Genomic DNA, 18105 nt, shown 5'->3' with positions numbered 1-18105 from the left:
GTACTATACATTGCAGTGCTGGTGATAATTACATTGAAGTTAGGTATATATCGTTGCACACGTATGGCCATGCACTTTACACGAGGGTGACTATTGTAGAGGTGCACGAAGGGCGCACACCGCACGGGGTGGAGATGGAACATTGGACGCGGGGTGGACTGCAGAAGTACAGAACCCTCGTGGGACAGACGTCAGCATCCACGATGCCCTCACTCCAGTGTCCCCCGCCGACAGGCCCAAGTACCGACTCATCAGCCACTGCTGGATGAATGCCCCCCCCACCCCCCACCAAGCTGTCGACATTTCTCACGAACGAGCCTTCACGATCTATGATTAATCATCCATCTAGCGCCTTGCACACCAGCTGATTCCGTCGCTCCATCTCAGCGACTGAACGTGACCAGCCGGACGAAATCTATCGCGCGTTGGTCGCGCTCCCTCTCTCGTTGGACATCTGCGCAGGGAAGAGCTTCATAGCTCATCGGATTCACTCATGGTCTAAATAAAGATTCCGATTCCGATCATTCACAGTCGGGGCTTTGTTGGGGGCGCTTGCGGTCGCGCGCGCGCGGGGCTTTGTTCCGTGTATTAGGGAGGCCCCGGCGAGTCAACGGAGTGACGCAATGGCTTAATGAGATCCAGAGCGCACACGCACGCGCGCGCACGCACGCGCTTTCGCTCTGGCCGTTAACAAGCGCGCGCGCGTTCTCTCTCTCCTCTGCTGCGTTACGGCACCACGCCGTTTGGGCGGCTGGAGCGAAGGCTTTGAATTAGGGTCCCTCTCTCGCTCCCTCCCTCCCTCTCTCCCTCGCTCCCTGCCGCTGTAATTTCCAATGGGAGATGACGCTCAAGCCCCGGTTCCCTTTAGCGCACTTAGCCTCCACGTGTGACCGCAGCGTTACGCGTAGGGGGACAAACGGGGGGGGGGGGGGGGTCCACTTTTACGCAAATCGAGTTTCGTGGGCTCACGTCATCACGCGCGGTTGTCGCTGTGTCCATGTCCACCGCCGACACGCACCGGGCAGCGAAGCGCGGCGCGCAGGAAGCACAGAGGGAGGGCGGCACGCGAGCCTGGGAGCTCCAGCGAGCGGCCAGAGAGACACAAAAAACGTGGGCCGCTTGGTCGGTACGGGGCGATGAAGACGGGGGGAGGGGCTGGGGGGGGGGTTGATGAAGACGGGGGAAGGGGCTGGGGGGTGTTGATGAAGACGGGGGGAGGGGCTGGGGGGTTGATGAAGACGGGGGGAGGGGTGGGGGTATATACGCGGGATCATAGAAGTACAGTACAAACATTGGTTGTACTGCACTGCAGTCTTTTGCCCACGATGTAGCCGGTGCAGTCGCCGATGCACGGCGGCCCTGCGTACAATCACTACCCAGGCTTTAACGGAGCTCTCCTCGCAAGTTGATCCTCTGAAAAGGCGATACAGCGCGTCCATCACGAGTGGGCTTTTGGCAGGACGCGTCGCCTCGATGATCGTAGCGGAAGTGTCAGCCAATGAGTGACGTGGCGTCCGAGGGGACCCTGGTACTGTGAAGGTGGTGGTGGTGGCGGTTTGGGGAGGCCGTCATCCAGCAGTGGATCGAACATGCCCTGCTGGTGACGAGTGCGGTAGCAATAGAAGAACATTTTTTTTCCATTTTAAAGCTTTCGTGAATGCAGGGATTCATATTATTGGTTCTTTCGGTAAAGTCACGTAGAAGGTAAATAATAAAATAATAACAATAAAACATATTATTATTTATTATTTCCCTCCTACGTGACTTTACCGAAAGAACAAAACATAAGAACTTCGCATGTTTGTCTGTAGGAGTTGCGCGCGGGGCGATTGTGAGTTTCGGTTAGAAGGGGGTGTGGGGGGGGGGAGTTGTTTCTGGACCTCGTTAAATCGAGGCCCTATGCTGTCCTTGTTCTCGTAAAGTTCACGGAGTCCCGAACGCGGCGCTTGCAAAAAGAACGGCGGGGCTTCTTTTTTATCGCGTGTTTTTGTGTTTTGTACACGACTGAAGATTCTCGCATCAATCAACAACGGCGATGCATGGCACGCGGCAGGAGATGTAAACACGTGAATCTGTACACACACTGCATTGGGAGCTTATAGGTGACGACGCACTGACCGTCTTGTCAAGTTTTCAAGTTGCATTTATTCGGTATAGCCCTGTGAGTCATGCGGCTCTTGAGTCGGGTGCAACCGCAACAAACAGAATATGAACAGAGAACATCTTAAAGCGACGACGCGCAACAGAAACATCCTGGATAAACCAGCAAATCTTCCAGGAAAAAAAACATCGTATTACAACGCTGTGTGCAAAAATCCCAGCGTGATGCAAGTCAAACAACAACAACAACAACCATAAGACAACTTCGATTCAAGCTATCAGGCCAACTCGCACTTCCGCAAGAAACATGGCTTAACCATCTTCTTGGTTCTTTCGGTAAAGTCACGTAGAAGGGAACTAATAAAATAATAAAAATAAAACATAATAAAATAATTCTCACGACGTTTCGGCCACCACGCAAGCAGCCGTCCTCAGGTGAAGAACAGGCGTCAGACTCTGTCTTCCCGACAGACCTGTTCTTCACTTGAGGACGGCTGCTTGCGTTGTGGCCGAAACGTCGTGAGAATTATTTAATTGTTTTATTTGTATTATTTTATTATTTCCCTTCTACGTGACTTTACCGAAAGAACCAAGAAGATGAATCCCTGCAGTCACGAAAGCTTTAAATCGAAATGGCTTAACCATATTCTTAGGTTTTTTCGGTAAAGTCACGTAGGTAAAACATCAAAATTAATGAAAATAAAATAAAATAAAAACAAAAATCACGACGTTTCGGAGGCAACACAAGTCTCCGTCATCAGGTGGGACCGTCACAGCTAATTCGGCTGTGACGGTCCCATTTTTGTTTTTATTCTATTTTATTTTCATTAATTTTGATGTTTTACCTACGTGACTTTACCGAAAAAACCTAAGAATATGATTCCTTGCAGTCACGAAAGCTTCAAATCCGGCTTAACCATGTTTTCGAAATCACCAAAATAAAGCTATCAAATACAATGTAACAACAGTAATCATAGGAACTTTGATTCACATTTAACAATAAACGATACACACAACATGTATGACCAAACCTGCAGTCATATCCGGCAATCACTGGATGACGATGACTCAGCGTTTGGTGGCTGATTCATTGGGTCACCATGCTGGCAGATTAATCACATGTCCGTGACCTATCATCGTTCCATGATGATGGTGATGACGCAATCGAACGACGTTATATTCGCCAATGAAAAGATGTTGTCCGATTTGCTAAACGGATGATGATGCTCAAGTGAAATCTTCATGACTTTTTTCTAATTACAATATTGTGACAATGGATTAAACCTTGGATCACCTGCTATTCAAAAAGACGATGACATGGCTCAATGGAGACTGATAATGACCACTCCGCCTGAGACCCTCTCCACAACAAAGACAAAAGGGCCCACGTGTAGCAGACACATGCCGTTGTTGGGAAAAGTGCTGCTAGCGAGCACCAATGAAAATAAAAAAAATCTTTTAAAAAAAACACGCTTTAATGAAATGTACCGTACGAGTAATGGCAGAACTCCACGACTCCATGAAGTGGCCCCGGGGCTTGCCAAAACGTAAGGGGCCGTAGTGATTTACAGGCAACGTCAGTTGAGCGTGGACAATTAGACCCAAGGCGAAACATAACATATAAAAAAGATGGTTTAAACATTTATTTAAAATTTGTAATGATAGAATATAGTATTGTCATCAGTATGACATAAGTATACCAAGTTTGCAGTCGATACCACATTGGGAAATGGGTTAAAATTGAGCTACAAGATTTGAGGATACGACAACAACAACAGACAGTGAGTTAAATATAAGTGTGTAAACAATTAACCCGTAAAAACAAAGTTTTTCACTATAAATCCTTTATATGCGTGGCGGCTAGAGTCCTCTCGTCCTCTGGCTTGAGATGGCTGCCACCTATGGGTCAGATGATTGCCTGCCACCATTAAGCAATTGGTAATTACATATAAAAAAAAATCCTAAAAAGTGTAAAATTTTTGAAAAAAATTTCACGAAAATTAATTGTCACGCACAACGAGTCTGTGTGCAAAATGTCAGCTCGATTGGATCACGGGAAGTGGGTAAAAAAACGACCGAAAGATTTGCACGGTCGTAAGCGCGCAAGCAAGCAAGCAAGTGAACTTAATATAAAGGATTTAAAAAGAAAATCCGGCACGACGGCGTGGTTTGGAGAGCAGACACACCCGCGCGCCTAATGTTGACGTTTCAATGCCGAGCATACCTAGGGGAGGACCAAGACAGGTTCAGTTATCACCATCGCTGATGTTTCCAAATGGCCGTTAACCGAAGCCTGGTCTCGCCAGGTTCGTAGCGTGGTACGCGAGGTGCTTCGCTCCCGGATGATCCCCGCAGCTTTCGCCTGTACGCCCAAAAGTTTCTTATCTGTCAACTCCCTCCCAAAGACAGATTCCCCTGGTCGGTGCAGCCTTCAAGAGACTGGTGGGGCAAGTGCTGTTTGCCAGAACCTAGGAAGGCCGGCACGGCACCACGAGGCGGTGGGTGGCCAGCATCACGCCCGGTGCTGATGTTTTCACACCGTGCCAAGTACTTCATTTGACGCCGAGTCAAACTAGTAGAGCCCCAGGACCGGTTCAAATATCCGCCACATTGTCCCGTGGGCAGGTTTCGAACTTCTGTTCGCCCGGTGCGTAGCGCAGTTTGGCTAACCACTGCGCCACCGCTCCCCACACACAGAGACGCGTGCGTAAATCTCAATCTCGTCCGTGTTCTCTGTCGCCCATTCTGCCTCCCTCCCTCCCTTACCCCCCCTCCTCTCTCTCTCGTTAAACAACCCCAGGCACACGCGTCCCTGCCGGCCGTGAGCAGCTTCGTGTCTGCGGCTCAGGGTGTCCGCGCCTACGGGAACCCGCAGACTCAGGTGCCCGCGGGCGCCTACGTGCAGTACGCGGGCCACCCTGGCGCCGGCTTCTTGCCCGAGGCCGCGGCGGGCTGGCAGGCTGCCCAGGGCAGCGGTGGGGCAGCGGCGGCAGGAGTAGCCGGTGGGCCTGCCCTGTCTGCCCTTCATCACGTGGCCGCCGAGCTGCCATCTCCTGCACGCTACAAGACCGCGCCGGCCCGTGACGGTAGGCAGCTGTTGAAATACGCCAGGGTTAGCGTATAATAATAATCATCATAATAATAGAGAGAGAGAGAGACACACACACATGGTATAGGGTAGATAGACATCGTAAAGAGACGGATAGACACCGGTGCCACGCGAGCGAGTGAGGGAGGGAGCGAGCCATGGCCATCCCCACGTGTATCATAGCAATTGTGTAATGATGATGATGGTGGTAATGATATTGTTAATAACGTCAATTTTAGTAAAAAAAAAGAAAGTGCGCTTATGTAAAAAAAAATGTGTTAGAAATATATATGTACGCTGTATCACTGATGTATATCTATATATACAATACAGTGTACATATATAGTGGCGTGTATGTGTCAACATATGTACTCTGTAATTGAGATATATGTAAAAACATACAGTAGTGTGGTGTTTTTTAAAAAACTTTATACATATTTTTTTGTTGGTGTAAAAAAAGAAAAATTGCCCAAATGTTGTACGTGTTGTTCACTTTATAAGGGCTAAGCATTAGCCGCAGTTGTGTTGTTGTGGGGTTTTTTGTTGTTGTCTTAAAGAGTGAATGGACGGAAGTTTTAGACATTTTAATCATGGAATGAAACAAAAAAATCATTGTGCTGTTTTGACATTTCCCTGTCCTTGAGCAAATCTGCCCACCTTGACTACCTACCCATATACCCACTTACTCCCCAACCACCTACCATACGTACCCACCTACCCACCAAAGTCCCTATTAACTCACCCACCCACCCACCTACTAACTCACCATGCCTACAGTCACCTACCCACCAAACTACCCACCCACCCACTTACCCACTCACTTACTCACCCACCTTGCCTAGTCACCAACCCACCAAACTACCCACCCACTTACCCACCTACCTACCAACTCACCGTGCCTAGTCACCTACCCATCTAACTACCCACCCACTTACCCACCCACCTACCTACCAACTCATCTTGCCTACACAGTCACCTACCCACCAAACTATCCACCCACCCACTTACCCACCCACCTACCAACTCACCGTGCCTAGTCACCTACCCATCTAACTACCCACCCACCCACTTACCCACCCACCTACCTACCAACTCATCTTGCCTACACAGTCACCTACCCACCAAACTATCCACCCACCCACTTACCCACCCACCTACCAACTCACCGTGCCTAGTCACCTACCCATCTAACTACCCACCCACCCACTTACCCACCCACCTACCTACCAACTCATCTTGCCTACACAGTCACCTACCCACCAAACTATCCACCCACTTACCCACCCACTTACTCACCCACCTTGCCTAGTCACCTACCCACCAAACTATCCACCCACCCACTTACCCACCCACCCACCTACCAACTCACCTCGCATACACAGTCAGCTACCCACCTAACTACCCACCCACCCACTTACCCACCCAGCCACCCACTTACCCACCCAGCCACCCACTTACCCACCCACCTACCTAACAACTCACCGTGCCTCGTCACCTATTCACCAAACTACCCACCCACTTACCCACCCACCTACCCAACGAAGTCCCTATTCACTGACCCATCTACTTATTTACTTACCCACCTACATAATCACTTTGCCCTAGCCTCCTACCCACCTACCCACCCAGCTTCTTGGTATGCAAACTCGTGTGCATTTGGGACTGGAAACTTAGGCTACCGTAAATAATGGAGGAGCAATGCCCGTACCATATTGGTTCAGGTTATTTATACCGCAGATGATGATGATGATGACCTGGCGTTAAATAGAGCATCGTTTATTGAAATTGCATTTGTGACGTTTTGCTTTCGTTTGTACAAAAGTAAAAAAAAAACCCTCCGTATTTGAGTTGATTAAATATGTTGACTTCAACTCGCACTGACAGCGTGAATTATTGCTTGGTTTGCATCTGAAACTCGTTCTTAATTGCTCCACGTAATTAATCACGGTGGACATTAACTGCCCGTAACAACGCATGCGATATTGATACGCACACGATGTCGTTTTCTCCGGATGTTTAAGACGCTCCGGGAAGTAAGACGGTCCACCACAACTAAATGCGTGACCAGATCTGGTCTCGCACGCACAGCGCTTACCGGAATTATATGTAAAAGACGCAACACACACACACCCTCCGCTCCACCTCAACTTTTAGCTATGACATAGAGGACATGGAAAACAAGTGCATCTTAAATCCAAAGAATGCGGTACACACGCAATACACAGTACAGTACAATTTTAGCCGGCTACATGACACACAGCATCAGAAAACAGAAATCAACATGCACGTTTCAGCATCAACAATCGTTGAATTCCCATTGAAACCCCCGATGAAAAATAGCATCCATCCATTCATTCCGAACAATTTAATCGCGCGCAATGAAAAAGGCCACGTTCAACGAAACATTTGCGTAGACGGCATTGCACGAGGACATTGGGCGAACGCGCTGCCCGACCCGTCGCGTTCGTAAGAGGCGGGGACTGGCACATAGACTCCGCCACCTACCCATGGACACCCCCAGTATAGGGTGATCCGTGTATAGATACCCCACTACGTTTTTTTTCTTCTTGGTTCTTTCCGTAAAGTCACGTAGAAGGGAAATAATAAAATAATAAAAATAAAACATAACAAAATAATTCTCACGACGTTTCGGCTACAACGCAAGCAGCCGTCATTCTTCACCTGAGGACGGCTGCTTGCGTTGTAGCCGAAACGTCGTGAGAATTATTTTATTATGTTTTATTTTTATTATTTTATTATGTTTTATTTTTATTATTTTATTATTTCCCTTCTACGTGACTTTACCGAAAGAACCAAGAAGATTAATCCCTGCAGTCACGAAAGCTTTAAATCGAAACCCCACTACGTTGTTCAGCACCCTCCCCCCCCAGCCCCACCCACACTGCCGCCTCATTCTCCACTCAGCAGCTGATCGAACGTTTGTGAGCGCGATTGGCCCCGCATCGTTACAGAGTTGCATTGCGAATGGCGAGGAGGCCGAACGAGCCATTGACATGAAACCGTTGCCTTTTTTTCTCTTATTATTGTAAATGGGGTATCTGTAAATGGATTTCACTTTTACGCGACTGTATTTTGGTTGGATTAAACCATGATTGGTACACAAACGACGGATTTCACAATGAGGCTTTAATTAGTTTGGTTAAATGTACAAAAAAAATTCGGTTAAACCTATTTTGTCGATTGTTTTAAGTTGAGCAGAGTATTTGATGATGCTGTGAAATGCTGGGCATCTACGAAAAAGAGATTTATAGCTAATCGGATTCCTCCAGTCAAAATAAATATTACTCTTTGGTTCTTTCGGTAAAGTCACGTAGATGAAAATTTAAAATAATAACCTATTCACTACAGTGATGTTGCTGTGGCTGTTCCACCTGATGACAGAAGCTTGCGTTGCCTCCGAAACGTCGTGATTTAATAGAGTTATTTTCATTTTTTTTCACCTACGTGACTTTACCGAAAGAACCAAAGAGTATGGATCCTTGCAGTCACGAAACCTTCAAATCTAAAATAAATATTGTACCGATTCTGGTGCGTTGCCCGCCGTGCACACGCACAGTGAACAAACACATCTCGGCACACTCGGTCAACAAAAACAACAACAACAACAACAACGGGTGGCCTTTATAGTAAAACAAAAAATATATAATCGGTGACGTTTCGGGCAATGACCCCTTCATCACAGCACATGAACAGAGGAGAGATGGACTTGAATAATAACAGTTGAAGACCAGCACTTGTGAGCACTATGCCAATACAGAGACGTGTATGCTTAATACAGCATGCAAATACAAAGACTGTATCATCTTACAAATATACATTCTGAATGCATTTGACAGCAAACATCGGGTCCATAAAAGCAATGACATGCATACCACACATTAGCGTACACACACGCCATATAGATACAACGATACGTAACTGATAATTATTGATATTACAAGTCGCATATCCGCCCCGGACAAATTAACTTCTCCATGCCCAGTGTAGTCTCTGTGTGCATGTACGGTGTAAGTGTTATTTATATCGATGTTCACATATCCGACCATTTCATATATATGTAAAGCACAGCAAATCATTGTCTTAAGTTTAAAGCAGTTTGCGCTTCATGCTTGTCCAATCAGCTGTTTGTGTATTGTGCAACTGAAAGTGTCACATCTGCGCATTAAATCCCCCAGAGAGTCTGGGATAAGGGGCGTCCATAAATGACGTCACGCACCTAGGCGGGGGGGGGGGTCAGGTTTTTGTGACGATGTGTGACGAGGGTGGGGGGTGATAAATGTGACGTCACATCAAAATGCGCAACTTTAAATACGTAAAATTGTTATAACAACAGAAATTGTCATAACAACACTCCTACAACATCAAAGTGCAGCGCCACATTAAATACGCACTACAATGACAATAGTTTAAAGCGATTTGAAGCATGTTTTACTTTCAAAATGGAAATATGGTTTTGGGGGGGGGGGCAGAGCTTTGTGACGTCATATTTGAGGGGGGGTCTGACTTTTTGTGACGCCGTGTGACGAGGAGGGGGGGGGGTCAGAAATCGTCCAAAATCGCGTGACGTCATTTATGGCCGGCCCCTAAGCGACGTCGTGATGCGATGTGCTTGCAATGCTCGATTGCGAACCATAATAATTGTCCATTTGAACGGAACAATTGAAGGGATGGAATCGAGGCATCGGGTTTGAGAGGCGTGGGCTTTAGAGTGGTGAGGTTGGGAGGTGGGGGTAGTAGAGAGTTGGGGGGGGGGGAGAGTTTAATGAGCAATTAGTTTGCATGCAGCGCGAACGTCACGCCTTATATATTTATCCAATATTCTGTATTGCAGCGGAAGATCCGAGGGAAAGTAGTCCCGCGAGCAAATCGCCGCACAGCGCCCACAGCACGCAAGGCCTGGCCACTGCTTCCTCGTCGTGAAAACAAAATAGTGCGTGGATTGTTGCATGCGTCGAGCGAAAGAGGCTGCAAGGCGGATACTAATTTATACGGGACGGAATTGACTTTCGTGAAGATTAAAACAACCAAAAAAAATGTGACGACCAAACCTCGTCCAACAGTTCTAGATTTGAAGCTTTCGTGACTGCAAGGATTCATATTCTTAGGTTTTTTCGGTAAAGTCACGTAGGTAAAAAATTAAAATTAATAAAAGTAAAATGAAAAAAATAAAAATAAAATCACAAGCTTCCGTCTTCAGGTGGAACCGTCACAGCACGATAGCTGTATCAAGTAAGAGAAATTCCAAGAACACAGCATTTGTATTCTAGATTTGAAGCTTTCGTGACTGCAAGGATTCATATTCTTAGGTTTTTTCGGTAAAGTCACGTAGGTAAAACATTAAAATTAATAAAAGTAAAATTTAAAAAAAATCACGACGTTTCGGAGGCAACACAAGCTTCCGTCTTCAGGTGGAACCGTCACAGCACGATAGCTGTATCAAGTGAGAGAAATTCCAAGAACACAGTATTTGTATATATATACCGGTTGAGGGTGGGAGGAGCCAAGGTAGGCCCTGAATATTATTGTTGTGAGGTTCGGTGCGGCTGAAACACGCTGTTAGGAATGGGCCTTTGTTGTGTAAACTAGGTGCGGATGATGTACTTTTATTAATTTTAATGTTTTACCTACGTGACTTTACCGAAAAAAACCTAAGAATATGAATCCTTGCAGTCACGAAAGCTTCAAATCTAGAATACAAATGCTGTGTTCTTGGAATTTCTCTTACTTGATACAGCTATCGTGCTGTGACGGTTCCACCTGAAGACGGAAGCTTGTGATTTTATTTTTATTTTTTTCATTTTACTTTTATTAATTTAAATTTTTTACCTACGTGACTTTACCGAAAAAAACCTAAGAAAATGAATCCTCGTCCGACAGCACCGCGTGTCATTGGCGATTGCCCCTTTGCTGTGGCTGTCCCAGGGTGTTGGGGAGGGCGACGAGCTAGAATCTATCATTGGGTTCTCGTGGATCACAAATCCTCTTCCGGCGTCGTGGTTTCACAACATTGCAGACGACAAGACAAATGACACGGACGTTATGCTACATTTTTTTTTATATTGTACATATCCTGAACCATATCTGGAAAGTGGAAAACAATGTGAAATTTGTTTTAAAGTTACCATTTACACGTGTACATTTTAAAGACACGTTCGGAGCACGAAAATCGCGTGAAATGTTTCAATCGTTTTTAATTGTACATTTTGAGATACTCATGTTTTACCCACAGATATGCATTCATACGCGTGTGACGAGTAGGGGAATATATTTTTTCCTTTATGAATTGTTCCCGGTCACGCCTTTAGGTTCTGATGTAAACTCAAACTAATTGTAACATTTCATAAACATTTTACAGCTCTCTATAAATAACACGCCGACTAAATGCTGTGTGCTTGTATGTATGTATATATACGTGATGCCATGGTTGTAAAATGCTCTGATTTCCTGACATTTCGTGATCACGAGGACGACACACTGTCGCTATAATCGGGTTAAATATTGCAACAGCAAGCGTGGACATAAATACGTCAAATTACCAGGGTCCTGCAAGGTTAACCTACTCATGAAAAAAAAGACATTCGAAAGTAAAAAAAAGCAATGAATGAGACTCTCCTTACATGCCAGGTCTCACCTCTGACACACGCGCATGTATACACATCGTGCCAGAAAAACGAATTGCATTATTTCGAGCAGATAAGCTATACACAACAGTTTCAGGACAATCTGCATTCACATCCTGATCACTTTTTACGACGTCTTTCCACCTTAGTCATCTTTACACAACTGAAACACAGTTTGTTGTCCTTTTCCCCGCAACTCCGACGTGCACAGTTGGCTACGTACGGTGCAAAAGAAGTTCTACATACAATTGAATTTCACATCCTGAGCACTTTTTTTTTTCGGGACCTCTTCTACCTTCAAAATTTGACACGACTGAAACACACTGCTGCCTGAGAGACATCTGTCACCGAAGCGTGCAGGTAATCGACCCCTGTACATCTGCAGTCGGTTTAACATTTCCATTTCAGGGCAAAACTTCACTGGAAAACGCAGCACATAGCACGTACTACACTTGGCCATCATATTTATACAAAAAAAACCCAGACTGCTTTGCGCAACCGTGATGTGACGTCAAGGAAAGCACGTAGCAATAGTTGGCACGAAGCACTCCTCAAACATTGAGCAGCCAGTTCTGTCATGATTATGTTTTAACACCGTACCATCGGGATTATCAATTTGAGCGATTGGATGCAGCTGGGGATATCTAAATGCAAAGTTCGTGGGTCAATATCATGGATAGAGCTGGGTAGAATGTCAATGATCGGCGATGTCTTTGAGAAAGGACGTTGCTTCCCACAGAAATTCTCGCGAGTCTACGAAGCTCCGGAAAGTAAGACGCACCAGAAACCTGTGCCCGATTGCCAATAAAGTGACGGCACATTCATATTTTGACGTACGCACGCATACACACCTACCGGATTATAAGGCGCATCCTTAACTTTTTCTGAAAAGAAACAGAAATGGAAACAACAAGTGGGCAATAATCCAGAAACACATTCCTGCGGAGGGAGCTGGTAGGAACGTTGGGTTGCTCGGTCAATGGCCAGGGTCAACGGCGGCGTGGTGTATTCCGCAAATATGCCCGACTGTGAGGGCGGGCACAAGCCGGCGTGAGTAGGTTAAACGTTGAGTTTTATAAGGGCACCACGGGGTGACCAGCCCCTCCCCACCCAGTCCCACCCCTCCCACCCAGCCCCTCCCCACCCTCCCCACCAAGCCCCTCCCCACCCAGCCCCTCCCCACCCAGCCCCTCCCCACCCTCCCCTCCTCACCCAACCCCTCCCCACCCAGCCCCCCCACCCTCCCCTCTCGACCCAGCCCCACCCTCCCATTTTTGGATTCACGACGGACCAGGAGGTTCCTACCAGTAAAAAAATGGTCATTGTCTCTAAAGACAAATAAATAAAATGCAGGCTGACATCGAACCACCCTCGTATATTTTCGTACAAAAGACCGCGTATGACAACACAACCGACTTCATAACGATTGCATTGCCAACCAAAACTCCTTCCCCTGCATTCAATGAGACGTACAATGGCTTGTTTAATAAAGACCCGCTTCGCTACAGAGCTGAGTGCGTCCGTTGTACATATGATGTTCGTATGGTGGAATGTAAAGCTCTCCTTCGCTATATACAGGTACCTGTATTCTCAGTTGTTACACATTGCCCTTAGAATCTGAGTTTCACTTCTAAACCAAAAGCAAACTATTTGTTATTTTTTACCAGGTAAGGCTCCACTCAGCTGTATTGCTCTTCTTCAGAAGCGATGGCCTGGCCACAAATGATAGCTCAACGAAGTGGCTCGTCACGTGGAAATGCATCGCAGCCAAACACTCTAAACGCGTGATGTTGATTCTAAACGTGGAAGAAAAAACCGGCGGACCCGGAGAAAAATCCACGCGACCACGGGGAGACACAACACGAAAACTCCAAATATAAAGGCATCAGGGTCGGGATCGAACCCACGACCTCCTGAATACCAGGCGAGGTAGTTAGCACCTTGATTTCAAGCAACTTGATTTACAACAATATACTTGGCTTAGACCACATCAAATGTACTGTTGCTTGTATTGCAGAACGTCAACGGTATTAACGCCCGAGGTCCTACGAACCACCCACGCGATGTAACTGTCATGGTTTAAAAAATAATATTCACAAATTTGACTTTTACATATATTTCAGTCCTCAACAAGTTGGATATGCGGCGTCGTACTGCGCTGCACGTGGCTGATGCAGTACAGCTAAGAGGTACTTGCTGAAAGAGCTGAGATTGACGTTCAAGTACTGTCAATGCATTCATCGGAGATATTCCAGTCTCTCTTTCGCACACACACAGACGCAATGCTTCTAAAGTGAACACGCGCGTCCGGTCGCATTTCTACACCAGGACGTTTATTGGCCGCGTCGCATCAGATGCTACGTTAAGGCTGAGTCGACCGAGTGGAGGGCCAGACTCGGGTGAGATACCAGTGTCCACGTGAGGTCATCTGCGCGTGCATCGTAAGCATCAAGCCACGGTGGCAAAAATCCTCCGTGCAGACGAACAGGTTGTTGGGGACAAGTGCTGTTCGCGAGCACCTATCATCAACAAAGACGCACTCATACACACAAAGACTCGCGCACAAAGCTCCTCTGTTAGCCCTTCAGACTATCTTGACTTGTGCTCGAAACGAGCACCTACTAAAGACATCTAATCTGTACTTGTGTGTTGCACACTCCCGCTGAAGAAAAAAAAGAAAAAAACTAAACACGTTTTTGTTGAAATACGTATTATTTACCATATTTAGTCAATTTTATTTAACATATCGAGCCGATATGTTGATTGACGTTATTTTATATTGAATTTGCATCTCACCATGCGGATAATTGCACCGTGTATGCCATAAGTTTGTTCAGAGCCCTGGTGAGATGAAATGCCAACGGAATAAAATGCTTTGAAAATACGAATATATGCAGCTGCGATTGTTGTTCGTGGAAAGTTCGAGAGGAATAATGAGGCCACCTAACTGGAAACTAAATATTGCAATGTTATGAACTGGTGCTCTGCCCATTTCACTAAGGACTAATGTTGCATCGCAGCGTGCCAGACGTGCTCCATTAAATGTTTGTTGTATGAATATAATATGCATGTCTGTTTGATCATTTTTGCGTGCAGCAGCACTATTAAGTTATCTTCTTGGTTCTTTCGGTAAAGTCACGTAGAAGGGAAATAATAAAATTATAAAAATAAAACATAATAAAATAATTCTCACTACGTTTCGGCCACAACGCAAGCAGCCGTCCTCAGGTGAAGAACAGGTCGCTGTCTCCCCGACAGACCTGGTCTTCACACGAGGACGGCTGCTTGCGTTGTGGCCGAAACGTCGTGAGAATTGTATTTTATTATGTTTTATTTTTATTATTTTATTATTTCCCTTCTACGTGACTTTACCGAAAGAACCAAGAAGATGAATCCCTGCAGTCACGAAAGCTTGAAATCGACTATTAAGTTAATAAGAGCAAACCTTTAACTGTCCAATCTCTAGGTATTTCGATGAGCAGTATATTCAGGCATCCATATGCCTATCATTAATTAAAAACACATTTTTCCAGCCTCTCGCATGTACCGCATTATTAATGCATTTATTTTAAATATTCAAAGGAGGTGTAAAATGCAGAATAAAATAGATTCTAGCCATTCTCAATCCACCAATAAGATGAAGACTCCTTTCACACGACTTGTGCTGAGATTGTATTTAGCGGCATGACCCGTTAAAGCAATATACAGTCATTAATTAGAATCCATGCAGAATGATTCCATGTGGGGTAAGAGGCCTACGTGGGGTAAGAGGCCCTTTTGTATGTCCTGTTGCTGGCAGAAGTGACGTCGTCGGCCATGCTTAGCTTCAGATACCCTCCTCTCGAGGCACGGGAGGGTGGTCCAGATATCTTGTGACCTGCCCCAATTAATTGACCCCTAACATGTTTCCCTCTCTGCATATTCATTTCTGTTCCGAATAAACCTGACTTAAAAAAAAATATATTACGCTTTGGAGAATTCAATGTGTGGTCACGAGACATCTGCACCACCCTGTACAACTCAGCAAACCACGTGTTGCGAGCAACAGGACATTAAAAGCCCTTTTACCCCATGTAGTAGACTTTCAACAGACATTTGTTTTTAACAAACGCTTGGTCCGTAAGACACACAGGGGTGATGGACCAATCGTGTACATTGTATTTGATTTGTTACATGGCATAGCACACACACACGTACGTATCGTTACCAACAGTGCACCGCGACATTGCATCATGATTTTTCGGTTGTTGCCGTGACATTTCCCGAAGACCGAGTTCCCTTTTACTCGACAGCAACAAACTCGCCTCCACTGAACGCCACTCCCGTGAATGGGCGGGGGGGGGGTCCATTACAATCGCGCCCTAGAACCCACGGGCAAATCGTGCGTGGTGAAGCATTATCAGCCAACCTTCATCCAGCAGCGGATGGACACAATCAAACAGGGCCCCCCAGAGGTCGCAAACGGATTTTGATTCCGTACCCGTACCCGGCCGCACCAGGGTCGCAAACGGCTACCCGTACCCGTACCCGGCCGGGTATCGGGTAGGGTACGGGTATCGGGTACCCGGTTGCGACCTCTGGCCCCCCCCTTGCAACGTGCACAAAGGCGGCCAGGCAATCGTCGCTCGCGTTCAGTGCTCGGCTCGCGCGCTTCGTCTGATTTGCAGCGCCCGATGCGTCGTTTAAAGGAATGCCGTTAAACATGTCGAGTGCAATTTGCCTGTCTCTCTCTCTCTCTCCGTGCGTGTGTGTGTGCGTGCAAGCGAAACAAAGCAACAATCGATGCCCTCTCTTCGCGTGAACACTGCTTACGCGTTGCTCATGCCCGCGCTGTGAAGCAAATATAAACGGCTTAATAAAGGACTCGGGAAATACGCGTTGTCTTCTTCAGTGTCCTCCGTATCGTATCCCCAACCCCTGCAAACTGCAGAGCAACCTTTTTTTTTATTATTACTGCACGCTTTTTATGAACTCAATCTGTCTGTTGTTGTTGTCGTTGTTGTCGTTGTTGTATACTCAAATCTTGTAACTCAATTTTAACCCACTTCCCAATGTGGTATCGACTGCAAACTTGGTATACTTATGTCATACTGATGACAATACTATATTCTATCATACAAAATTTAAAAAAATATATTTGTAAACCTTCTGTTTTATATGTTATGTTTCGGATTGGGTTTAATTGTCCACGCTCAACTGACGTTGGCTGTAAATCACCGCGGTTCCTTACGTTATGGCAAGCTTCGGGGACACTTCCTGGCGTCGTGGAGTTCTGCCATTACTAGTACATTTCATAAAAGCGTGTTCTTTAAACAGTTTTTAAAAATATGTTACTTCAATTGTCTCTCGCAGGTACAACTTGCCGCGTGCTTTGTACGATGATGAAACACGTTGGACTTGAATTTCGATTTAAAGCTTTCGTGACTGCAGGGATTCATATTATTGGTTCTTTCGGTAAAGTCACGTAGAAGGGAAATAATAAAATAATAAAAATATAAAACAATAAAAGTATCACGACGTTTCGACTGCAACACAAACAATCATCATCAGGTGTGAAAACCACAGCAAGAAGATGTTTGAAAAAAGTTAAGAAAAACCGTCCACTTTTTTCTAATTCAGGTTGCCGACCCTTGCGTGCGAGTTTGTAGGTGCAGAGCCGTCCCTAGGGGTACGGCGAGTCGGGGCGACTGTCCCGGGCCCCGCGCTTTGGGGGGGGGGGGGGTCGCTTCGACGTCACGATGTGTGATGTAATACTTTAGTTTGAAGGCGTCGGGGGCTCCCACACAGCATGGTTTGCCCCGGGCCCCGCAAACCCCCCCAACCCCCCCCACAATATGGACAACCCTCAGTCGATGGATTATTAATTACATCGCAGCCTCGTGAGATTTAGGGAAGCCTTCAATACAGTCGTTGTTCGGTAAAGGCTGCTACCGATTAGACACCGCTACCGTCTTTTGCGGAAATACATTTAAAGAGTGATTTCCAGACTCATGTAAAGCCATTTTGCAGAACATCCCCGATGAACACGGTTGGCTACATACGGTGCGAAAAAAGTTCAACATACGTAGGTCTTCCATAATATAGGGTTCTTTTGAGTTAGATTGTGTAAATATATAAATGTGTCGTTAAAACCCACCACCACCCGACACAGCCAACGAGTAAGGGTTGTCACGTAAACAGAACGTGGCCAATTCGTCACGAGTACAGCAACACCGGTGTGTTGGAGAGCCAAGCCATAACATTTGCAATCTGAGTACGACGTTTCGCCAATAATTA

The 18105-nt window shown here is 46.1% G+C and overlaps 1 protein-coding gene across 1 annotated transcript in view; it reads left to right on the top strand.

Annotated features, from left to right (window-relative positions):
• LOC144941610 (paired box protein Pax-9-like) overlaps positions 1–7040 on the top strand; it is a 77683-nt gene extending 70643 nt beyond the window's left edge. Inside the window, exon 6 of the mRNA XM_078867930.1 lies at positions 4901–7040. Coding sequence (XP_078724056.1) covers positions 4901–5224 — 324 coding nt within the window. The 3' untranslated portion in view covers positions 5225–7040. The remainder of the gene's footprint in view (positions 1–4900) is intronic.
• The last annotated feature ends 11065 nt before the right edge of the window (positions 7041–18105 follow it).

Source organism: Lampetra fluviatilis, chromosome 25, assembly GCF_964198595.1.
Source record: "Lampetra fluviatilis chromosome 25, kcLamFluv1.1, whole genome shotgun sequence".
Classification (NCBI taxonomy): Eukaryota; Metazoa; Chordata; class Hyperoartia; order Petromyzontiformes; family Petromyzontidae; genus Lampetra; species Lampetra fluviatilis.
This window is presented reverse-complemented; position numbering and strand designations above follow the sequence as displayed.